The 24,446-nt window shown below is 54.9% G+C and overlaps 2 protein-coding genes across 4 annotated transcripts; both read right to left on the reverse strand.

Annotated features, from left to right (window-relative positions):
- Positions 1-6,499: 6,499 nt before the first annotated feature.
- Positions 6,500-20,056, reverse strand: RBPMS (RNA binding protein, mRNA processing factor). 3 transcript variants are annotated; one of them, XM_058420721.1, is made up of 10 exons: positions 19,953-20,056; positions 13,962-14,039; positions 13,737-13,775; positions 13,566-13,628; positions 12,660-12,810; positions 11,910-12,040; positions 10,140-10,209; positions 8,740-8,845; positions 7,034-8,147; positions 6,500-6,733 (listed from the first exon to the last, which is right to left on the reverse strand). In XM_058420721.1, the coding sequence occupies exons 1-7, from the start codon at positions 20,013-20,015 to the stop codon at positions 10,147-10,149; spliced, it is 588 nt and encodes a 195-aa protein (XP_058276704.1). In that variant the 5' UTR covers positions 20,016-20,056; the 3' UTR covers positions 6,500-6,733; positions 7,034-8,147; positions 8,740-8,845; positions 10,140-10,146. The 3 variants fall into 3 exon arrangements, with proteins under 3 accessions (XP_058276704.1, XP_039920623.1, XP_058276705.1); XM_040064689.2 differs by having other exon boundaries at positions 6,500-8,147; XM_058420722.1 differs by lacking the exon at positions 11,910-12,040 and having other exon boundaries at positions 6,500-8,147.
- A 2,049-nt stretch (positions 20,057-22,105) lies between these two features.
- DCTN6 (dynactin subunit 6) lies at positions 22,106-24,229 on the reverse strand. Its single transcript, XM_040064458.1, has 7 exons — positions 24,148-24,229; positions 23,944-24,008; positions 23,759-23,864; positions 23,009-23,097; positions 22,779-22,826; positions 22,539-22,681; positions 22,106-22,443 (listed from the first exon to the last, which is right to left on the reverse strand). The coding sequence occupies exons 1-7, from the start codon at positions 24,168-24,170 to the stop codon at positions 22,345-22,347; spliced, it is 573 nt and encodes a 190-aa protein (XP_039920392.1). The 5' UTR covers positions 24,171-24,229; the 3' UTR covers positions 22,106-22,344.
- Positions 24,230-24,446: the final 217 nt, after the last annotated feature.

Genomic DNA, 24,446 nt, shown 5'->3' on the forward strand with positions numbered 1-24,446 from the left:
GTTTTCATGGCGCTGCAGGAGAGGAGCTGTTTCTCCGCGCTTCCAGGGTTAGGATCAAAGATAAAAGAGGTGCCTGCAGCTCCCCACCGATGGCAGATTGCTGCTGCCTGAGCATGGGCTGTTGTCTTGCTTGATGCAGCCGGGGTCGAAGCAGAGGCCGTCGGATGTGGACACGTGAGCAGATGAAGAATGAGGCTTTGTTGCTGTTGCACTGAACAAGTTCTGTCAGCTTGGGGAAATATGCTTCTGTAAGTGCAGCATTTATCCTCCTGGTTTTAAAGGCTGATCTTCGGAGAAACAGACCGTTTCCACCGTTGCACATGTCAGCCCTGTTTAAGGACCTGCCAAATGCCGTTAGGAGGTTTCTTCTATTATTTTATATATATATTTATATTTCATGCTTTATATATATATAATATATATATAAAAGCATGCTGCTTCAGATGGTTTTGAAACTCTTTTTCTTTCCTGTATCTTCCAGGTCAGCACAAACAATTCCTCTTGACGCTCTTTAATTTTCCATTACAGTTCTGCTTTAAGTACCTATATCACACTTGCAAAACTGTTCACCTCTCTTCTGTCATCTTCACTCAAAGAAAAATCGTTCCCTTCCATCTGCTGTATCTTTGAGCAGTGATTTTTTTGGTGGTGGTGCTTGGACAACAGCAGAGTTCTGAGTTGCCTTTCCTGCCTTTGGGGAGTCTCATGGAGTAACTTCCCAGTTATCTTACATCACACTGCCCTTTCTCTATGAACCGAAGCTGGCTGTAAGGTAGGCTACCTGCTTTGTTTCTCTGCTCAAGTGATTAGGATAATAGAGTCTGAGTCTAAAGAAAACGCCTCCAGTTAATTTGAAAGATGAAAAATATGTTAGGTCAAGAAACACGAAGGCAGGAAAGGGAAGAAGTGGCTGTGAGCTCTGTGTGTTGCCCTGGCCTTGTCAGGCTCCAGTGTTCAAAGGAGCAAAAGGGTCCAGGTGGTGTCCAGTTGGAAAGAGTGAATTAGATGCTTTGCCTCGCTGGTGGATGTCTTCTCTGCAATAATAGCAGAAAGGGCATAAGTAACTTTTGCAGCTTCTTAGGGTAAAATCTAAAAAACAGCTGAAGGGGAGCACATGTTGGCCTGTTAGTGGTGTCATGGACCACAGACAAGCAGTGGTGAAGAAAACAAGTTCAGACAATAAGCACAGAATTGTAGAATCCCAAACTAATTTGGGTTGGAAGGAACCTTAAAGCCCATTCCAACCCCCTGCCATGGGCAGGGACACCTTCCACTAGACAAGGTTGCTCCAAACCCACTCCAACCCAGCCTTGGACACTTCCAGGGTTGGGGCAACCATAGTTCCGGGTAATCTGTGCTAGGGCCACAGCACCCTCACAGGAATGTCTTTCTTCCATATATCTAAGCTAAATTATCCCTCTTTCAGTTTGTAAACATTCCCCTTCTCCTGTCACTACAGTCCCTGATGAAGAGTCCCTCTCTGGCTTCCTTGTAGGCCCCTCCAGATACTGGAAGGGGCTGTGAGGTCTCCAAACCTCCTCTTCTCTAGGGTGAACAGACCCAATTTTCTAAGCCTGTCTGAGGACCATGACCTCCTCTCTTATGTGTAAACTTCAGGAGTTGGATTCTGTTTCCCAAAGATGCTCCCAGTGCTCCTTTTTTTTTCCCAAGAGCTCTTAAAAATCAAATGATGGAGCTAGAAAACATCTCAGACTATATGAGCCTGCGTGTGTTTGGTGAAACCATTTTAGTACTATTCCAGTCCACTTTAGTCTCTTCACAGTATTATACCCTGATCAGGCTTTTTGCTGAAGTTCAGCTGTTAAAAACATAAACCTCCTTCATATTCCTCTAGGATGTTCTCTTGTGTTCTTTGTCTGGCAGAATGACTCTCCCGGTGGCCAAAACCACCATGCCCTCAGCTTGCTTACGTTGGCAAAACCCTTCTTCCCTCAGACTGGCTTTGCAAAGGGCTGCTGAGAGGCATCATATTTTGTCCTGGCAGCCCTGGGCCATTATCCCGTTTTTCTCCTCCTTCCCTGGAAGCATCTGCTGCAAACCAGGAAGATGAGGGCACTTGGGCTGAACATAGAATAGAATATTTCAGATGGGAGTGGTCTGTGGCAGGCACCTTGGTCTCATGCATTTTAGGAAGGTTCTTTGGCAAACCCATCTCATTGCCATCTTTACCTGTCCCTGCTTCTTCCACTCTCCTGAGGCTCCTGTCCAGCAAGGACATTGTTCCCTCAGCTTCAGAATTTGATGGGTTCATCCTGACAAGGTATTCCTTTTCTAAGGGACAAGTTGAGTAGCCCAAGAGTGTCACACATCTAAACATGGATCTCTACTAACTAACTTATCTCCTAAAAGTTGCACTAACTGAAGAGCTATTCCACCTCTTCCTCCATTACGATGATCATTCTGGAAGGGGATGGAAAACAGCAGGATTGTGTATGGTTGAATGAGAAAACTGACATAAGGCGATGTGTACGAGGGCTAATCTATAATTCATCATGATCATTCCAGGCTTTTAGAAAGCGGAGGAGAGCGAGGCGACGGAGCCCTGAGAAAGGGTATGGAGGCCCTGCACGTGGCTGCAGCCAGCGAAGGCTGTCACTTCCGATGAGCACGGGCGGGTGGTGCCGGGCCGCCAGGGAGAGCCGCGCTCCCACTACCTGCTGGTGAGGAGGGGCTGCCTTTGCAGATGACTAGAAGCAGCCGTGGCGCTGACATCTCATTATTTCCAGCTTTGTTGCTCACTTTCCGGTCGTTGCTAATGTACCAGGCCCAAATTCCTTTGTGTGTTACTGCCTCGGGGGCCTCTGGCGGCTCCTGCTTCTTGAGGGAAGGATATCCAGTAGAGCCAGTGCTTAGTGTTGGCTGGTTTAGACTGGCAAGGCTAACCACTGACAGCCGCCAGGGAGAGGAGAGCTTGGATCTCAGCCTGCCTGGCGCTGGCTTCCTTCTGCTGGCAAAGTCAGGGATATGGCAAACGAGGTGCTCTGGGATTTGATCTCCTCCAAGGAGAGAGACGGTCTGCTCTGGCACTGTTCCTCAGGTCTGTCCTTTGGCTCTCTGGGTGCGTTCTGACCGTGTCGGTGTTGTCAGCCCTGCGCAGGCTCTCTGGACACATCCCTGCAAAGCAGATAAGGAAGATTGGCATCTCCCCAGAAGAGAGGGTTTGCCTGGACACAGCAGGGTTCCCTGGTATTGCATAGCTGTAGCTGTTCTCTTCCCGAGTGAGGTGACCGCAGCCTGTGCCACTCCAGCAAGGGCCAGCAGAGCAAGGGAAGCAGTTGGCTCTCTGCTCAGCACTAGAGAGCTCACACCTGGGCATTGTGTCCAGTTTAGGCCTCCCCCTCTATTCAATCGCCTTTCCATCCCCAGGGATGCTGGTTGGAGCTCCCAGGCTGGTCAGGACTGGGGGCCAGAGGGCCTGGGAGGAGTCGTGGGGAGCTGGGACCGCTCAGTGTGTTGAGCAGGTGGCTGGGGCTGTATCTAATCACAAGGTACAGCAGTGTGAAGGGCAGTAAGGAGGATTATGTGGTCAAATGCTTTTGGCAGCTGTGGCAGATGACATAATAGGGGAATTTGGGAAGTTTGGCGTGGATATTAGGAAGAAAACATCTGGTGGGGAGATGTCTCCATCCATGGAGGGTTCAAGTATTGCCCAGACAAGACCAGGATACCCAGGTCTCTTGGTGGCAACAGTCCTGTTGTGAGAGGGAAGCTGGATCTGAGACCTCCTGTAGCCCCTTCTACCCACGCGCACCTGTGGGTCTGAGCCCTGGTTCCTTCGGTACCTCCTGGCGTGCTGTAAGAGCAGTTTTTGTTTTCTCCGCCTTGCTTTCTGCTGCCTTGGCTTGCAGTGGCCTCTGTGTTACTCAACAGCCCAGGAAAAACAGTCATGACTCTGAAAACCCATCAGTGCTTCTGTGGGTGGGATTCACGTGTCAAACTGCACCGGCCTCGTGGGTTGGACATTGTGCAGAGTACAGGCACAGCAGGGGAAAAGGATGGTTGAGGCAGGAGGTTGTCCTGCCATTAAGTTAATTTTTTGACTATATACCTGCACTTCTGGGCTTGCATCCAAGGCCTGAAGTACTTGTGCAGTTTCCTCCTGCCTCCATCAGTTTGGTTGTGTTCTCTATTCCCTCCTGAGCTGGTTATTAATTATGGAGACTGCAGAGATGAAGTCCAGACTCTGCTAATGGTTGACTTCCCAGTGTTTTAGAGGCAGCATTTCAGGGACCTGCTAATGGTATTTCTCAGCTTTGCTTTTTTAAGCCCCACTGTCATCTTGGTTTGTACCCTGAGTGAGGCAGGTAGCGGTGTTCAGGTGTTGGCTGGGGCCTGGCTCTCACATCTGCAGCACCCAGCTCATCTCCTGGATTGGAATGTCCTCCTTTTTGTGCTGGCAGGAAGAACAGAGCAGCCCTGCCTGGCAGCTCTCAGGCAGTGCAGTGACCCTTGCAGGGTGACACCTCTCCATTTCCCCTTTAGGAATCAGGGAACAAATCCATGCTGAGCGCTGTGCCGGCCCCCAGCTATCCTCACAAAGCCACCCATCTCTTTGCTCTTAGCCACTGGCTTCCCTCACAGCCTGTGTCTCAGCCTTCAAAGCTGCCTGACCAAGTCGTGGTGTTCTCACATCTCTCCTCTCCCAGCCTTGTTATTCCTTTTGCCCCTCTCCCAGGAGCACGCTGGGCTTGATCCTCCTCCCTGCCCCATCCCGGCTGCGGGTGCTGCCGGCCTTGGCGCCGGCTCTGTCTGCCCTTTGCTCTCCCTGGCCTGGCTGGTGCATCTCCATTCCTGCGGCAGGATCCCCTGTCCCTTCTGCTGCTGCCTGACCATCCACCCCAAATCCTTGGAGAGATAGGGCTCTCCTTCTCCTGCCTTGTTCCCATTGCTCTGTTGTTCGCTTGTGTCCATCTGATGTGGGGAATCAGCGCTGTATTTTTTCTCAGATGCTGCCAGGCTGTTCCCTGCCTTTGCAGCTGCTTCCAGCCCACTGCTGGTCAGCCAACCTCTGTGCAGGGATGCACAGGAAGGAGCTGCCTGCATTCCTCCCTCCCTGAGCTTGGTCTTATGCTAGGGGGATGGGAAAAAAATACTTGGGAAAACGGAAACAATGAAAGTGCAAAATCTCACTTTGGTTTTTCCAAAAGCTCTGCTTGTTCATATCCCCCAGGACTTACCCCTTGTATTGGATGGCAGCACTGGCCTGGGAGTCCCTGATCCCGTTTTGCAATTCTCCAGTGTCAGCCAGCAGCTTGGGCCTTCCTGTAAGTGCCCCAATGGTCACAGGGAAGGAATGTTCCCCCGGCCGCAGGGGGAAAGGTCACCGCGGGCAAAGGGGACGCCAGGCGAGCAGCGTGCTGCTCCCGCCCCTTGCTGATGAGGGCAGTGCTCATCAGCACAGAGACAAAAACAGGCTGGCTTATGGGGGAAATTGGAAAAAAAAAATGGTTCAAGAGGTTAAATATTTTGGGCAAGGCCCCACTTCCTTTCACAGAGTAGATCTGGGAGCAGATGCAATGCCCAGGCAAAGCCCAGGATGTGTGCATGTTTCATGACTCTCTGAGCTGGAGGATGTTTACTGCTGAATCCACTCCCAAAAACATGTGTGTCCCTTAAAGTGGTGCCTGAGACAGAGATTTTGGCCAGTTGCTGCTGCTCAGAGCAGCTCTTGGGGCTGAGCAGCATGTTGTGGCTCCCTTCCCTTACTCCCCCTGTGCCTGCCAACAAACCTCTCCACTGGATGCAACTCGGAAGGAAAGCTGTGACTCGCGGTGGCCACAGTGGGATTAACATCCAGCATTAAGGGTTTAACTCATCCCTGCCAACCAGGGGTTTCAAATAACTGCTGTGCCTCTTCCTTCCACCCTGGAGCTTGTAGCCTTTTCAATCCCTTTACACCCTGCTTTCCAGGCTGCCTTTGCTAAACTGGAGCTTGCTCCTGGCACTTTGTTTTTGAAGCCTGGCCTGTTGGCTGAAGCTCCTGGGGGTGCTGGTCACATTTGTCAGGGTGGGAGCAGAGCAAAAAAAGGAGGAGGAGTTTCTAGGTTGGGCTTACAAACCCGAGTTTTTCAAAATTCCCAGCGTGTTAAAAAAAAATACAGAGCTAATCTGTCTCTAGGTTACGTTTGCCTCAGCCGAGGCTGAGCTCATGGAAAATTGCATCCTAGATCCTGTGCTCCCTGCCAAGATTAGTAGGTTTAAAAACTAACCGATAACATCTTTGTAAACTTGGAGTCATTTCTTTAAAGCCTGCTGATCCTTCCAGCCTGGATTTTGGAGCTTTCCTAGAGATCCAAGAGAGCCAAACAGGATGATGGCATCTGCCCTGAAAAATCAACCAGGAGCCTCACAGTGCTTTCAGCTATTCCCCAGGGAGGAAGGAGGCTGATGTTCGCCAAGGCCCTGAGGGGTGTGTTGGGATCCTTCTCCCCATTCCCAGCCAGATACACAGCACACAGCGACGCTCTGTGCGTAACTTATAATAATCACCGGTTTTATTTTTAAAAAATTACAATAGAAAAGTACCTTTAAACATATTTCCAAAAGCAGAGTAGACAATGTGGAAGCTTCTCTCCTCTCCATGAGACAAAGTACAGGAAACAGTTTGCTAAAAGAGTTAGTCCGTCGCTCGGGAACGCTGGTATCATTCCTTTTAGAGCCGCTCTGAGGTTTGTTTTGGATTTGATTTCTTCTCGCATCACTTTCATCAGGCCTGTTTTTTACAGAAGACCCCAATGGAACAATTTCTGATTGTGAAAAACCCCATTTTTTCATCCCCCTGTCCCACCCCAACAGCCAGAATCTCAGCCATCGTATTTTGGCCCATCCACAGGACAAGAGAAAGGAGAAAGGAAAAGGTGATGATGTTTAACGAGGCCATGAACAGCTGGGAAAAACCGGCTATGGCGAGGCCCGGGCAGCAGCTGCGCTCAGTGTTCCCTGCAGCTGGAGTGGAGACAGGGGAAAGGCAATGGAAGGAGAAGTTCTGCTCCTCCCTTTGCAAGAAACAAACCTGACAGAGGGTTTGGATCAGTTTGCTCTCTTCTTTTTCCAAATTCCTCCTGGAGCAAGGAGAAGGAGAACTAGTATGTCAAGCAGTCTCTCTGCTGGTACTCTATCTCTGTAAAGGATGTTGGCAGCCTCCCTTCTCGTCTTTGCACATGGAAACATGGGAATGCCACGCAGGGAGCAGCTGGACCAGTGTAACATCGGCACAAAAACCACAGGCCAGGCCAGCACTTCAGCATAATGGGAAGCCCCTCAGGACTCATGTCCAACCTCGAGGAAGCTGACAAACCAAGGATTTGTTGGTATGTGTTTTCATACAGCAGTTTACGTTGCCCGTAACAGCTTGGAGCAGTCATGGCAGGAAGAGGAGGAGGAGGAGGCAAATTGTCACCTTGCTACATGTGTGGGCTGTCTGCCCATCCCTGATCCGAGCTGTTGTACCCCACAGAAGCTTTACACAGCAGCTATGAACACAGCCCCAAGGTAAAAAACAAAAACACGGGAAGAAAGTTCCTGATTGTCCTGCCTGCTCATCTTTTGGTGCAACTGGGAAGAAAACAGTAATACTGTAGTGTCTGCAGACGCCAACACAGCCAGAGCACAATTCCTGTGCCAGAGGGAGCACAATTCCTACAAACCCGCATCACGTGTGTCGACATCCTCACAGTTGTGAACGTCATGCCTTCGACATGCAGCTTATGGGGCCAGGGATAAGACGACTCTTCTTTACACACCTCGAAAGTCAAGCACAAAACCTGTGGTCCGACCGGGTGTAAGATTGTCCTCTTGAGGAGCTTTGGTACAAAAATACTTGCTCTTGTTCTTTTTTTTTTTATTTTTCTTTGTTTTTTCTTTTTTTTTTCTTTTTTTTTTTTTTTTTTTTTTTTAAGTCTGCTTTCCTATGGTTCCATTTGAAAAGCCTTTTCAAACACTACAACAATGCCTGTCAAACCATGCTTTCGGGAGTAACACACTCTTCCTTACAAATATACAGTGTAAAAGAGGAAAATATTATTACTAGGTATGTTTTTCTTTTTTCTTCTAGGAGAGCAGATGTGTGATAGAGGCTGTGGGAAAGTCTTGGAGGAATCCAAACTTGTGTGAGGTTTTTTTCAAGCCTGAAACAACAAAGAGAGGTGTTAAAAAAAAGAGCAGCTGTGATGGAGGAAAAAGGGCTGTGGTTAATCTCTCTTCCTTTGTGGAAGGAAGGAAGCAAGGTAGGGGAGAGGGAGGCTTGTTTTGGAGATTTGTGTGAGGACCATGCTCTAAGGACAGTTGATTAGCGGGGAAAGGGCAAGGTAGGAAATGCCTGCAGGGAGAGACCGTAGCATCCCAGGCATAAAGAGTCCCACTGATCCCACTTAGTTTCTCCCATTGGCCGTAGTCCCCAGGGTTTGAACTGGGAAGCTGGGAGTTAAGTTTGAGTTGCATTTTGCACTTAAGAGGAATTCAGTCTCTGTTGATCCAAGGCAGGAAGCAAGGACGGAGATGAGATTAGCGGGGGTAATTCAAAGCTGAGAGGCATTCCTTGGCTGTGGAAACTCTCACCCCAGATAACAGTGATAAAGGTGGGAATGGCAGAGCCATGCTTCTACAGGGCAGTAGCTAGAGCAACCCCAGGGTCGTGCCAACCTCAGGGACAGTGTGTTGGCTTCCTCACTCCTCTGCCCCCTCCCCAAAGCAGCCAAGCCGGCAGGGTTGCATCCTTACCAGCACACTGAGGTCCTGTGGAGAGCACACCAACCCAGTAGCCACCTTGGAAGACTCCATTAATACCCACAAGACTGACTGTAGGCCACCATCACACACCTGAGACCTGTGGGAGGGCACAGCGGAGAGTGAGGGATGCTGGTACTGGGGCCTGAGGTCAGTTTGCTGTGGGGAGGGGTGATTTCACAGTGACCAGAGTCGGCACTTCCTGAGGGGACAGCTTGCAGCTTTGTTCAGCCAAAGATGGGGCTTGGTGATCTCAGACGTCTTTTCCAACCTAACTGATTCTGGGATTAGCCCTGCCGTGATGGGCTCCAGGCAGCAAATACAGACAGATGCAGACAGGACAGCCAGGCCCTCAGCCAGACCCTCAGTTGGGCTGTGCCCTTCCCAGCTGGAGAAGCCTGGAAGGGAAACAGGAGGTCCCTGACCCTCTATCCTCGCCACCCACTGTGGCTCTTGGGCTGGTGTTTCAAGGGATTGGTTCATCTCCTCTTCCCAGATACGTCCCTGCTTACATTTTATCTGGAAACATTGGCATGTTGCATATTTTGGAAGAACCACTGGTTCCCAAAACCTCGCTACTCCCTATTTTTATCTGCTGGGCCTAAAATAGCCGATAAATTCTTTATGGATCCAGGTCTGGGGCCGGCTGCAGCCAGGGCTGGGCCTCCTGCCCTCCCAGGCTGATTGACCTCGTGGCCGCAGCACAGGGCTGCAGATGCCAGGCAGATGGGCAGAGCAGTCACATGTGAGCATGGGCAGCTGATGCCAGAGCTTTGGATCCACTGGCATTTGTCCACAGGTAGGTGTGGAAGCAGGAGGCTCTCCAGCGGGGATCGTTCCCAGCTAGGATGGTCCAGGCAGGCTGGGATTGCAGGGCAGGCACTGCTCAGTGTCCACCAAGGCTCTTTTCCCTCTTCCATTTGAGTCCCCTTTGTTTATTTATCTACAAAGGCCAAAGTTATTTGCAGAGAATATCTTGCGAGGCTTTTTCCATCCAAAGAGGTCCCAGATGGAATGGGATCCGTCCCTCCCTCCTGCTGGGCAGCCGGGTGCTCAGTAATGCTGTGCTTCTTGTTTTGGCAGCCCCACCACCCCGGGCTCCCTGGATAGTTTTCCTAAAGGTTTAATGAGGTGATTGTGTCAGGGCTGCCTTTTCCATCACAACACCCCCTTCTGGCTCGGTGCCTTTGCATCCTGCCCCAGGGCATGTGGGAAAGTTTTGGGGTGAATCGTGGCAGGGACATCCCTTTCTGGGGACAAGGAGGGCCACTGGACTTCAGGTGTCTGCTGAAAAGTGGCCACTCACCGTGAGCTGTTGGAGACCCCAGGAGTGGCAGTGGGGGAAGTGATCCCCAGCCAGCACAGAAGGATGGGAGCGGGACAGTGGCACTCACCCGGCACTCAGCAGAACTGACGAGACTTCCAGCCCTGAGAACCAGCCTCGGAGGGAGGGAGCCAGCGCATCTGCGAAGACAAGGGGGCCACAAGGTGAGAGGGGGTGGCAAGATCAGGCTGCATCCAGGCTCCCTTTTCCTGGCTTTTCCCAGGCACAGGGCAGAGGGAGATTGGAACACCAGCAGTACAGCCATCTCAGCTCCAATCCCAACAGTAACACTGAGGCTGAGCACAGCCCCTGGCAGCGCTGCTTCCAGCAGGATGGAGCTGGGACAGCCAGCACCATGGTCCCACTGAGCAGGAGTGAGCTCATCCTTCTTCACTCCTGCAAAGCCCACTTGAAACAGGACGGAAAATATCAGATGCCAAAATTTGGCGTGCAGGCACTCAGTGCTCTGCCAGATAACTCCAAGCCAGCCCCACCATCCATCGTGCAGTTCCTGGTCCTGCTGCTGTCTGCAGGATCCAGTGAAGCAGCTCCAGTTTGGATGGTGGCACCAGTCTCCTACAGCCCCCCCACCAAACCCACAACACTGGCAGCTGCACAGGAGGATGGGAAGGTGCCACCAGCACCCTCCCCACTGCACTGGTATTTCACATCAGATAATACTGCTTCAGTCTAATATCAGCTCTCGGCCTGGGTTTTCCCAAGGGACCCTCAGAGCTTCCGTATGCCTCTGTTTCCTTGGCTGTGCGCTTCCCTGAGCAGGGCAGGTGCTGCCTGTTAGCAGTTATTTGACAAGGCAAGAACATAGCTGCAATAATATTTACCAACGCTCTTCCTATGAACAGCAGGGCCCAAAAAGCTGGAGTTTCATCCAAAGGCTGCACATGGTTTGCACACTGAGGTTTCCTCACCCTCCTGCTCAAACCGGCTCCTGGCTGCTCCAGCTCCCAGTGATGGTGGCTCTGGATAACCTGGCTCAATCCTGGCAGGCCAAGGCCAAAAGCCTTTCGGATGCAGTTTATCTGGCAAATCTATCTCCATGTGCTCGTTACCTCCTGTTCATCACTGAGCTGGAGCAGGCAGGAAGGAGCAAAAGCCAGGATGATGTCTAGTATGGATGCTGAGGAGGTAGCTGTCCTTTCCCCTTCTTGTGGCAGGGCTCCTTTCCCAGCACCCCTAAGATGCTGCAAGGCTGGCACTGCAAAGAAATTCTCTTCCTCCGCCATTTCCACTTCTCCTCTTTCCCCGGCTCCTCTCCCATGCGGATGGTTAATTTTTAACAGCCACATGCTGCCATCAGGGGCCACCGGCAGTGGCAGCCGGCAGAAAGCACTTGTGACGAGGCAGCACCTCGTCAATAAAAGATGGATCCTCCATTTGCGCTTCACTTCCCTCTCCCCACCCCCTCCATGAGAGCTGCTTGGCTTCACACCCCATGAACAGCACGCCACATCCCAGCGATGCTCCAGGGGCAGCCAGGGGTTCTGGAGCCCTCATCTCACACTGGCAGCCGGATGGGTGGTGCGGTGCCAGGAGCAATGGGGATGGTCCAGGCCCCGAAAGCATGCCCAGCCCTCCCTCCTCCCTCACCACCTGCCCCACCACACATACCAGCAAAAGTAGGAAGGCAGAGAGCGGTGTCTGGGGAAAGACAGGACCCCTGCCAGCGTTCAGCTCCGCTTGGGAGCCTCCCCTAAATCTCAGGGAGCGGGGAGTGAGTGCCTGTCAGCCAGGCAGAGTTAGTGGTGCGGCAAGCACCGAAGGGAAGAGGATCTGGGACGGGCAGGAGGGTGAGCAGTGGAGGCAGATGGGTCAGAATTACCTGGGCGTGCAGCGAAGCGGGATAGGTGAAAGCAGGAGGAGGTAGAGCAGGTGCTAATTCCGCTGGGTACAGAGGGTACGGCCCCCACACTTCAGGGCTACTGGGGTAAAGTGCAGGCACTGTGAGCTCATCTGCAAGAGAAGAAGAGGGAGAGTTAATGGTGACCACAGGGCTGCAACCCTCGCTGCATCCTTCCTTCTCCCCTCGAGGCAGGAGCGGAGCTGGCCCCAGAAAAGTGGGAGATGCCACCGCTGAGAGCCAGCTCTTAAAGCCAACACAGAATTTGCCCACTGGGATAACACAAGGTGAGCAATGCTATGGAGCTGGGGGCATCACACAGGGAGCCTGAGCTGGGCTCATTGTCTCCAAGAGGTTTAGTAATCCCAGGGATTCAGCAGAGGAGAGCATGCAGCTCATGCCTGAGTGCAACAGCAAGGTGAGGAGCCAGCGTCTGCGTGAGAAAAGACACAGAAGCAGAAACGGGCATGAAGAACTCACGGCAGGACATGGCTGAGGTCTCTCCTGAGACCTCATCCTGCTCTCAGGCACCATTCCAGGCTGGCTGTCACCTGTCCCAGGTCCTCTCCAGCACCAGCAACTGCCTTTGGGAACCCTCAACACATGCCACCACGCAGCAAGCAGATAGCAGTGCTTCTAATCAGACCTGGTATTTATTCCCCTTCGCCACCCCCTCACGGTATCCCTGCTCCTGCCAACCCGAGCCCTGCTGGCAGTGCAGGGGGTACTCACAGGGCTCCCGGGCGATGAACTGAGGTACAGCGGTGGGGAGAGGGGTGCTGGGGTTTGGGGTGCCCACCAGCTTGTTCTTGGCCATCTTGGTGTTGGCCTTGGCAAACTCCAGCCGCAGCGTCTGGGGGATCTCGGGGTCGAAGCGGATGCCCTGCGGGAAGGAAGCAGGGAAGGAGGAGCGGCGGGTGGGCGAGCACCGCCGCGTGCCGGCCCCGCAGCAAAAATAACTCCCCATTATTTATGGGTTTTTTTAACTTCCAGCCCTGAAATGAGCTAATTTGCTGGGCCCCGAGGCGGCTCACATTCCTCCGGCATCTTTAGCATCGGCACCATATTTGGCAGTCGGCATCCCGCAAGGCCGTGCTCTTATCCAGAGGGATTAGTGGAGCCAAAAAAAAAAGTTTTATGTTGAAAATGAAGACAAGTGAAAAAACAACCCTAAACCAAAACGCAGGGAGATCTGGGGAGGAACTGGAGGACTGGCTCCACACAGTTCTGCCTGTGACTATTTTCAGGTAACTTTACAAGTTGCTTAAAGAAAGTGACATTAGCATTTTTCTTTTGTAGACTTAGCTGAGATTTTTCCTGCTAAATAAACAGGAGAGGCTGTGAATACTGTTTCTCACTTGTATTAAAGCTCGAGTCCTGAGGGTTCAAGCCCTCCTGGATGGCCCTGAGAAAGGTGAGAGGGATGCAGCCCGCCAGGAGAGAGAATGCAGCTGAGAAACAGTGACGGGATTGTCTGGAGGGATGAGGATGCCGTGGGGCTGGCTGACATGGGAGGTGCACGTCCTTGGGATGGTGGAATTCAGAGAGTATCTAGGGACGTATTCAGAGAGTATCTAGTATCCCCAGCGAAACGAGGGGAAAATGGAGAAATGGAGTGGCTGGGCCAAGCACACTCACGTTCAGCGCGTTCTTCGCTGCCTCTGCCTCAGAGCGGCTATCGAAGCTGACGAAGCCCACGGGCTGTGGAGGAAGGACAGGAGTCATCAGTCAGGTTTGTGGGGAGCAGAGAGGGGACCCACTCACCCCAGAGAATGGTGGGATGGTTACACCTTTTGGAGAAGCTCCTACCTGCTTGGAGGTGAGTTTGATGAGAGACCCTTCGTACCCCTGCAAGGAAAGGATTAAAAAGGGTGTTTGGTGGAGATCCCCACGACTAATTAATAATAACTGAATAAACTGATTGAATTAGACTTCAGTGGGTTCCCAGATCCCAGCAAGTGGTTTGGGGCCATAGGACTGGGGCAGAGGCCAGCCCCATGCTTTCAGCCCCCCTTTCCCTCCCCAGTTTGGTACCTTAAAGGGTCTGAAGAGCAGGTAAAGTTCCCGGGGCTTGATATCCAGAGGCAACCCACTAACAAAGAGTGTCCTCACCTGGAAAAGAAGAAAGGAGGTTCCTGGGGACCCTCTCTCATTCCTACCTTGGGGATACAGCATGCTTCCCGTAGCCAGAGGGACAATGCCAGCCCGAGGGAAACCTCTTGGGCAGACAAAAGCCTTAAGCCACACTTGAGTGATGCTGAATTTTTGGGAGGGATGTCCCCATCCTTCATGTAGGTTCCACAGAGGAACCTGCTAAGGCACCATGGAAAGGTAACAGAGACCTGTCCTCACCCCACTAGTCATCTCCAGGATGAAAAGCTCACAAAGTCCCAGCACCTTCCTACCCCAGTCTGGCAAACAGGATTTCTCCCGTCATCCCCAGCAGATCCCAGCGGATCCTGGCCTCCACAGACAATGCCTATTGTCTCAGTTTAATTGCAACAGCTCATTAAGGACTGGGAGAATCAAACACCAACTCTTCCTCCTGGAGGGAAGGCCTTGGTTTAGAGGGGGCTGGATTTAAGCAGCTTGTCCCTCGTTTGAAAAAGTCACCTTTTAAGGGGTTTTAACCCTTTCTGGGTGGATCTAATTTTTGTCAGGGTGCAGCATCCTCAAAGCTGGGACGTTTGGCAGAAATCCTGCTCCCACCACCCTGAGGGGGGATGTGGGGCTCCTCAGGGATGGGCAACCCTGTGCTGGGATGGTTTTGCTTGTAACAGCCAGCTTGTAACTGGGAGAGCAGTATGGGGAACTGAACCTGCTGTTCCTCTCCTCATCCCCAAAATCTCATCCTAATAGTTTGGGCTAGAGAAGGGGAAAACCTCGATGTATTTTATTTAATTTTTTTGGCCAAGCACCCTGCCCGTCCCATTCCCTGGGAAAGAAACATGGGAAACAGCCAGAAACAGCCAGTCCAGGCCTATCCTTTTGCTGACATTTCTTCTTTCTCTTGCAGATAAGCTATCTCCCCCATCTCCCAGCCTGGGAGCAGCAAACATTCCTGCTTTGTGGAACAAAACCTCTGGCTGACCTATATCTATTAAATAACAAAAGGTACTCAGCTGTTTGCACACAGCCCTTGTGTCAACAGCCCTGGTGATACCCATGCTGGGTACCAGCATTATCCCTGCGGGTACCAGCATCCAGGCTGGATGAGATCAGCAGAGGAGGGATGTCCTCACCCCTTCCTGAGCCAGGGCTGCAGGCAGGCATGGCCTGGTAGCCTGTCGCCTCTACTGGGACCATCCCCCAGAGTGCCCTAGGGAACCCCTGCCAGCTTTCTGCCTGTCTCCTGAGACCAGGGAGTGATGGAGCATCCCACAGTGTTCAGTGCTGCCCCATCCCCCAGTGGAGACACTGCCCAAATTTCTCCCAGCAGGGGTTAGGGAAGGTTTCACCTGGAGGACCTCCCCTTGTGTCCACGAAATTTAACCTAAAGAAAGTAAACTTTTCCTTTCCTAGGGTAAAAAAATATTTGCTTTCAGACAGGTCCTCCCAAGCACAGCTGCTATCCAGGGAATCAGCTCTCCAGACTCATCCACCCATCAAACTTACTAAACCAGGTGGGTTTATGTCCCGAGCAGGCCGAGCATCCCTGCATGGTGTCCCCTGCCTCCCCCACCCCTGGCTTCCTGCCTCTCCTCTCCCTGGGGAGCTTCGGGAAGCACTAGGGACATTGGCCACAGCTTCAGTGGGAGGGACTGGGGGGAGTGGGGGAACCCGCTGCCAGTTTGCCACACCCCTGAAATCCAAACTGTACATGCCCAAGCCTGCCAGACCATTTATCCCCAACACCACATGGGAGAGAGACAGAGATGAAAGATCCCAAGGAGCCCTCCGAAATTCAGCCCCACAGAGGAAGGGCTTCTCTTCTCTAATGACTTTGTTTTCTTTGCAAGTTCAAACACAGGTCGGCCAAGTTTGAATCTGTAAAATTATACAGCGGCAAGAGGGAGAAGGGCTCCAAAGGATCCCCCAGCTGGATTCCAGCCCCAAAAGGGTTTTTGGGGCCCAGGGCAGGGGATGGATATGAGCTCCTGGGTGCTCCCCATCTGCACCCCGCAAATGTACCCAGCCCCAGGGATGTTTGCGTAGATCCTACATAAGCAGCATCCTTTCACTGGGTAACGAGCCGGTGGGGCTGGCAGAGCAAGGGAGCATCCTTGAGGATAATCCCAGCAGGCTGGACAGATATCCTTTTGCCAAGGGAAAGATTCTAGACAGAAATATTACTCCTGCCCTTAAATGGAAGGGGAGCCTTGGCCCGCAGGGAGCTGCTCCGGGTTTTTTTGTGATGAGAGATCCCAGGGATTCAGTGCCCATCCTCTACCAGAAACATTCCTAGGGCAAAATCCTTCCCTGAAGCAAGAAAAAAAAAAAAAAAGCCTTATCAGAGAAATTACCAGGAAGCAAGCTCATATATGTTCTTCCGTAGGGAACAATTACTCCTTCTGGGAGGTGGGTCAGGCACAGCTCCCAAGGATGTCATGGGATGGGGCCAGACTGACAGCTCTCAGCAAGGATTAAAGGGCACTGGAGCATGGGATTCCCCCAGCCTAAATCCCACTTTTTTTTGGACATCCTGAGCTATTTCATTTCAGTTCTGCTGTACGAACATCTTTCAGTTTCTTTTTGGTGGAGCATTTCTCTGTCTCTCCTTCTTCCTAAAATTTAGGGTGAAACCAAAGATTTTTTTAAAGTCAGAAGTGCCAATGTTTGCTGCAGGAGCTCAAAGGTGGCCACCTTGATTTCCTTCCATGGGGATGGCAGCTATGGGACCGCTTAAAGTCTCTTTCCACAGTCCTCCTGTGCTCCTGCTGCTGCACCCCACACCTCCCAGATCTGCCAGGGCTGCTGCATCCTACCTTTGTTGCCTCACTCCTGGTATGTCCCCTCCTGGGTTTTGTTTTCCCTGCAGGAAGTCTGCTCTGCATCTCTGCTACTCTCCTCTTTCTTAGAAATCATTTCCTTCCCAGTTCTGGCCAGTCCCTCTCACCTTTGCATCCCACCATCCCATTCTGTTGTCCCTGAAATCCTGCGTCTTGTCTTGGATCAGTTTAAGGGATGCTGGAAAGCGTCTGTGGAGATTTCCTGTGATGGTCAAGGGCTGAGGACATGCAAGGAGAGGCAAAGGTCTGGGCCAGAAGGTGACTGGGGTCCCCAGAGCATGGATCAAGGATGATCCCAGCAGAGAGAGGTCTGTGATGGAGTACCAGCAGCCCTTTTCCTCCTCTTCTTCGCATGAAGTCACAAGCCAGGTTTGTCTCCTGAAGGTAAGGAGGCACTAAGGAGGCATTTCCTTGGCTTGGACCCCCATCAGATGGTGGTGCCCGGAGGGATGCCGGGTGCCCCAGTGGCAGTGCTCTGCCGGGACGGTCCCGGTCCCCGGCCCTGCCCTGCCCAGCCCAAACCACCCCGTAAACGTTAACAGGCCGTGGGGAGGCGGCAGGCGTCCGGGTGATTCATCCACGAGGCATTTAATCGCCTCCTTCAGCCCAGCTCCCGTCCCTCGTCCGTCCATGCGCCCCTTCCAGCGGGGCTCGCTTTAATTCTCCACCAGCCGATTATCCGCTTGACTGCCCGCCGCCGGGGAGGCACCGGATCCCGGCGGGAGCGGGAGGGCGATGGCACGGGGCTGCCATTGAGCCGTGGAACAGGGCGAGCAGGGCTTCCCCTCCCATTCCCGGCAAAGCGGGGTGCTGCCTCCCCCGCGGCGGGGTGCATTCCCACCCCGCCGGGATTAGTCCTGGCATAAATAGTCTCTTGGCTAATGGAGCGTCTTCCTCGGCTGCGTTTAGATTCCCGGGCTGTGTGTACGCATGCCTTCAGCCCGCAAAACTCCCCGACATAAACAAGGCTGAGGCCGAGGGATGCCGGCTCCTCCGCCCAGGGGATGCGGGAGGACCGGGATAGATCTCTGGCCTCGCCGCCCGCAGCCGCTACTCTGGAAAATCACGGTTCTCACGTCCGGTGAAGGACAGGAGGAGAGGAACAGCCCCTGGGGAAAAGCGAGTCCAGAGCTGCCGGGGCTGGAACGAGGAAGCGGCAGAGGAAAAGGCAGTGAGCAGCCAAGGGAGCAGATGGGGGATTGCAACAGAGCGGAGGAGCGGCGGGATCAGGCGGGGGTCACACACGTCTCTCTCCCGCCTGGAGCTTGCTCCCAAACCCTCCGGACCCCACGCTTCAAGGAGGAAAGGAAGCAGAAGCACGGGGAGATGCAACACAGAGGCCACGGCGGCAAATTTTATCCACTCGCTGGGCACATTCCCCCTAGAAACCGTCCCTGGGGTCCCCTCCTCACGGCACGGTTCCCCCGGGATGAGGGATCTGGCATGGGATGGGGACGACGGCCACGAGCCGGGCTCTCCGCAGCTACTCCGCTACCAAATAAGGCCTCCGTCGAGCCTTTTACATGCCGTTCTCGGCCGGCCAAAGTGACGTGACCGCCTTCCCAAATTGTTCTGGCTCCTCCGTGGGGAAGCCCCTGGCCCACAGCTCGCCTGCACTGGGGGGGTCCTTCCCTGGGGGACAGACGAGAGGGACGGGGAGGCCACCCAGGCTGCCAGAAGCAGGCAGGAGAAGCGGGGATGAAGCTGGGGCTTTTCCCACCTGGCAGCACCCTGACTGACCTCCAGGGTGTGGGCTGCTTCTCCCTCTTTTCTCAGGGAACGGGAGGCTGGAAGACAAGCCCTGGGAGGGGGGGAGGTGAGGCACAGTAGTCGGGCAACCCCCTTTCCTGCGCCTGAGCAAATAGCACCGGCTCCTCCAGACTGGGCTGGGAGAAGTCCTGCAGGGAAAATACCTGCCTGGCACCGGAAGAGCGCGGCTTGCTTACAGGCACGAGTGGGCATCGCCCTCCTCATGTGTCCGCGGCACTGTGGGTGTCCCTGGCACCTCCCAGCCGAACCCTCCGGGTGTTCCCCATGTCCAGCATCACCGGGTCAGGGGGTCCCCAGGGATCAGCAGTGCAACAGCCAGTCCCAGACCCTCCGGATCCTACCGGGAGCAGAGCGAGGGCTGCCCTTTGCCCGCACAGTACAGGCCGTGCTTTTGGAAAAGGCAACAGGCCCCCATGGATGTCACCCACTGCCGTGCCCAACAGAGCCACAGCCGCAGCATCATCTCTCACACACCCCCCGCAAGGCCACCAGTGGAAAAAAGGCCTCGTTATTTAGGAAACTTTGGGAAGTTTGAAGCCACAACCACCCCTGGAATAAGCAAACGAAGGCAAACGGCATCGGGCAATGGAGCTGCGGTGACTGATCCCAGAGCTGGCCACCAACCAGCGACCCCAGCAGGGAGCCAGCAGGGATCTGCGGGAGCAGCCCAGCCAAGTGGAGGGTGAGGAGGAAGAGGAGATCTCAGGAATCTTCCCGCTCTCACCCTCACAAAGTCCAAATTCCCATCTCAAGGTCACGGGCAAAACCAGGAACTTTCCGGCTGGAATGAACAAAACCAGCTCTCACCGCGGCGGGGTGTGGGGTTGGTCTCCCGTGGGGCTGGGAGCGTTTCGGACATTTTTGGGGTGAGACCCATGGGAAAGAGATGTGCGGCCGCTGGATGCACGGTACCCACGGGCACCGGCAGCACCAGGCACCGGCAGCAGGACCGGGGGGAGCCTAGTGTATCCCCCACGCCCCCCGGAGAGTTTCATGTCTCGAGTGGGGCTCTCAGCACCCGCAGGTTCCCTCCGGTGAGACGGAGGGGCGTTTGCGGGGGGATGCGGGCGGTGCATGGGAGCGTCCCGGGGAGCGGGGATGCGCTCCCGCCGCTCGTCCCTGTCCCCCCCGCAGCAGCCCCGGGCACCGGGAGCCGCGGAAGCCGACGGGACCCTCGGCGCGGACCCCCCCCATCCCGCGCGGGTGCGTGGGCACCCGCGGAGCTCAGCTGCCGGGGGAGCGCGGGTGGGGAAGGGGAAGCCGGACCCCCTCCGCCCCATATCCCCCGTGTGTGTGTCCCCCGTACCTCCTCCTCGGGCAGGCTGGTGTCGGCGGGGCCGCCCTCCCTGTCGGCGGGGACGGTGCTCATGGTGCGACCGGCCAGGCTCCTCGTCCCGCCGGCGGCAGCCGCGTCCGGGCGGGCGGCGCTGGGGGCTGGTCCCGGCGGCGGCGGGGGGGCCGGGGCGGGGCGGCGCGGCCGCGGAGGGACGGGGCGGGGGCGCGGCGGAACGGCGGGGAAGGACCGGGGCGCGGGGGGATGGAGGAGCGCGGGGTCGGGGATGCGGGAGGTGGGCGATGGGACGCGTGATGGTCGGGAACGCGGGACGCAGGGCTGGGAACACGGGACACGGTGACGGCAACGTAACACACAAGGCTGGGGCCACTGGACGCAGAGTTAGGAATACAGGACAATAGTGGAGACACAGAACACAGTCTAGGATATAGGGCTGGGGATGCCGGATACAAGGCTGGGGACACGGGGCACAAGAATGGGGAGACGGACACAGTCTCAGGGACACAGGACACCGCTGGGGGTAACAGGACAGGGCTGGGCAGAGGGAACACGGAACATAGGCTGGGGACGTGGGGCACAATCCCAGGGACATGAATGCATCACGGCTGTGGGGCAGAGGAGAGGACAGTGCTGGTTACACCCGATGCAGGGCTGGCGGCAGTGGAACGATCGGTGGAGGCTCATCACCCCAACGAGCCCCACCTGGGGGCTCAACCCTTCCCTGCCTGGCCCGGGGACTGCAATTAGGCTTCTTGCTTAGACTGGGCTTTTGCTGAGCGTGCGCTGGGCCTGGCATCGTGCAAGCTTCATTCCAGAGCTCGGTGTTGGGTCGTTCCAGCCCTGCACAGCCCCACGGAGGAGGCTGTGGTCCCGCAGGACTGCACTCGGCTCCGGAGCAGCGTGACGGAGTCCCTCTGGGTGGAGAGCGGCAGCTGTGTCCAGACCAGGTGCGGCCTGCGCACAATGCTCGGGGGCCGGAGGTGACGCCGAGGACATCCTGCCCGCGGCACAGGGATCGCTCCCAACGGGCGCTTAAGGTCACCGCTCGCCTTTCTGCGCCTCACCGACCGAAACAGACCTGGCGGCAGCCGCCCGCCTGTCACGCCGGCTGCCCAGGGGACACAGCCTGGCCACCCACAGGTTTGCAGCCTCCCCGCAGCAGCGATTTACAGGGCGGAACCTCTCGTGCTGGGAGGGAGGTGGAAATGAGCTGCTCCAGCTGGATTTAGGGGAGCGGGAAGTGTCTTGCTACAGGGGCAGCTGACCCCCAGAGGGAATCTAGAGCACAGAGACTGATCTAGCCATCCAAATTTGCTGAAGCCTCTGGCTTTTGGGGTAGATTTTCAGCAAGAGGAGAATTTAGAGATGTGTTTTATCTCCTGCTGCTTTCCCCTTCCATAGGCATCTCCACAAAAAGCTCTGTCTGGACAGCGGGCGGGACAATATTCACAACCCTTATTTGGACTCAGCTTTGGGGAAGAGCTGCAGTTCCCCAGCAGTGCTGGAATCCAGGTTGGAATCACAAACCAGAGAAAGGGGAGGTTTGGATTTTTTTGTAGCCGTGAAACTGGACTTGGGGAGAAAATCCAGTTTCCTCCAGCAGATACTGCATCGCTTCCTTGCCTTGAAACCCCTGGTGCCAACCCAAAGCCCCATGTCCAGCAAAAATTTGGGTTCCTCTGTGGTAGTTGCTGATCCTCTCCCCTCTCGCCCTTTCCTACAGAAATTTCTGCTGCATCGATGTCTATCTGTGCTGGGACACAACGCTGGACTGTGTCATACAGGGACAGAAGGGGAAGTTGTGAACAGCTGCAGACTCTGGGGGGGACGGCTGGGAAGTCCCCAGGCTCCAGTGGAACGAGTGGGCAAGGTTCAGCTCCGCTCTGGGTCCCCCGGGAGGGAATCCGAGCAGGAGCAGCCTTCGGAGAAAGGGGAAGAAGGTGGCACCGGGTCCGTGGAGCCTTTCCCACCCCAGGCACGGCGTGGATCCGGGATGCGGGGCCGGGACCCCCGAGGAGCGCGGCGCCACACCGCCCTCTGCCGGCGCGACGGCGGACACGCAGGGAGGTGGCACCGGAGCTGTCCCCGGGGGAAGGCGGCGACACCGGGCCCGACAGCGCCTGTGTGACCCGGGCACCGCACCCCGCACAGGCAAAGGGCTGCGGTTCCCTCGGACAGCAGAACAGGAGATATTTTATTCCCAAAACAAAGCACGAACAATAGAGTTAATGCGTGAGAGACTCAAAGCAGGTCCAAGATTCCCGGTGGAGGATAAATAAATTACACAAACAAGCAAAAAATTGTTTGAAGGAATGAAGGACATGGAGACGAGACGCTTCCCGGAGTGTGTAGTGCTTCCCAAGACCAAACACCCGGCCAGGCACTGGAAGCATGAGGTGGGTGCTCAGCTCTTGACAGGGGTGGACGAGGCCTTCATGGTCTTCTTCAGGTGGTGGTAGTTGGGCAGGATCTTCATCAGGAAATCCAGCTGCAGCGTCTGAGGCTGGAAAGGGAGGCAGGGGAGGTGAGGGAACAGCCTGAGGGCAGCAGCCCGAGGGAGACCGGCGGTGTCCGCGTGTCCCCGTGTCACCCACGCACCTGTGGCCGCTCGGTCTGCACGCGCCGCAGGCAGTCGGCCCCGTAGATGACGGTGTTTTCCGGGATCACCTCGTAGGTGTTGACGTTGCAGCAGGCCCCGATGATGCAGCCGCTGGTCAGGATGACATTCCTGCCAACAAACGCTGCCAGGGAGAGAGAGGAATCCCTGTGAGCATGGTCCCCACAGCATTTACAGCAGGAAAATCTCAGCAGGGCCAAAGGCACTAACCCGAGAATTACCTTTGGATTCAATGACGTTGTTGTCTCCCACCTTCATCGCTTGGGAAACTACAGGTCAGTGTTAAGTAAAATTGTAAAATGCTTTGCTTTTTTTCAACAGGTGAAAAACTCTGATGTCATTTTCAAACCACCACGCAGCCCTGGGCTATTCAAACCCCACAGAGCCCACAGATGCTTCCCCCTGGAGGGATCCAGAAGCACAATGGTTTGTCACTGCACAGCAAGGATACAGCACCCAACCTCAAAAACATTGTTGGTGCCGATGACCATGGGCTTGGGCTCCACATCTTCACTCTCTGGGGTTATATTTTCAGGATACCTGCAAGAAGGAAGAACAGATTTCCATGTCTGAGATCACAATGACAATGTTCTGTGTGGCAGCTCAACTCTGTGACAGACTGAAGCCATGGATATCCCACTCAACTGAGCTGGACTGTCAGAATTTTGAGACTGCTTAGGACTAGGATTTTTCTACTCTGTTAACTTGAGAAGGATTCCGAAGGGGGACTTAGCAACCATCCATTATCTGAAGGGGGCCTACAAGGAAGCTAGAGAGGGATTCTTTGTCAGGAACTGGAGTGACAGAACAAGGAGTAATGGGCACAGACTTAAAGAGGGGACAATTAGGTTAGAGATATGTAAGAAAATTTTTACTGTGGTGGGGGTGAGATACTGGAATAGGTTGCCCAGGGCAATACTGGCTGCCCCAGCCGTGGAAGTGTTCAAGGCCGGGCTGGACAGGGTTGAGAGCAGTCTGGAAGGTCGACCCTGCCTATGGCAGGGGTGGTATGAAAGGATCTTTAAGGTCCCTTCAAACACTTATAATTTTATAATTCTGTGATTCTGTGGCTTCTCCCCAAGCCATAGAGCCACACGTGTACACAAAAGCACGAAGTTTGGCTTTTTTTTTTTTTTTTTTTTTTTTTAAATAAACTCTACCTCCCAAAGGTTTTTAAGCCCCCCCTGGGTGTCCCACGGACCCGTTGATGATGAGCGCCTGCTCCTCGATCAGGTTCCCTTCTCCGATGACGATAGGCCCCGCCTCGGCGATGATGCGGGCCTTGGGATGGATCACGGTCCTGGGCCCTGCGGGGACAGCTCGGCGTCACCCCGCGCCCGCCCCCGGCGGAGGGCGCAGCCCCGGGGTGGGGGACAGGGCCCTTACCGATGGTCACGTCCCCGCGGATCTCGCTCTCCACGCACACCACGGCGCCCGGCGCGATCTTCACGCTGCGGGAAGCGACGGGGCGGTCACGGAGGATCCGCCGAGGGACCGGGCGGAGACGCGGGGAGGGGACGCCGCGTCCCGGGATGGTCGTAGGAGGGATCGGGGAGAACCGGGAGGGATCGAGGGGGGATCGAGACTCACCTCTTCTGCACCTTCTCCGCCATGGCCGCGGCCAGCGGCGCCTGCGCGGGGCGGAGCTCCGGGGGTGCGGGCGGTCCCGGCCCCGGCTCCACCGCCCGGCCTCCGTCGCTCCTCCCGGAACACCGGGAACTCCGGGAGGGGCGAGCCCGTCCCCGCCCGCCCCAGGTGAGGAAAGGGGCGAGGAAAGGGGCTCGGCTGAGCCGGGCGCCTGGAAAGAGAGACCGACTGCCGTGTTTGGGGGCTCAGAGAGGGTCCTGCGTGTTCGTGCTTGAGAACAGACAGCAAGTCCCGTGTTTTGG

The sequence above is a fragment of the Hirundo rustica genome, chromosome 5 (assembly GCF_015227805.2).
Source record: "Hirundo rustica isolate bHirRus1 chromosome 5, bHirRus1.pri.v3, whole genome shotgun sequence".
Taxonomy (NCBI): domain Eukaryota; kingdom Metazoa; phylum Chordata; class Aves; order Passeriformes; family Hirundinidae; genus Hirundo; species Hirundo rustica.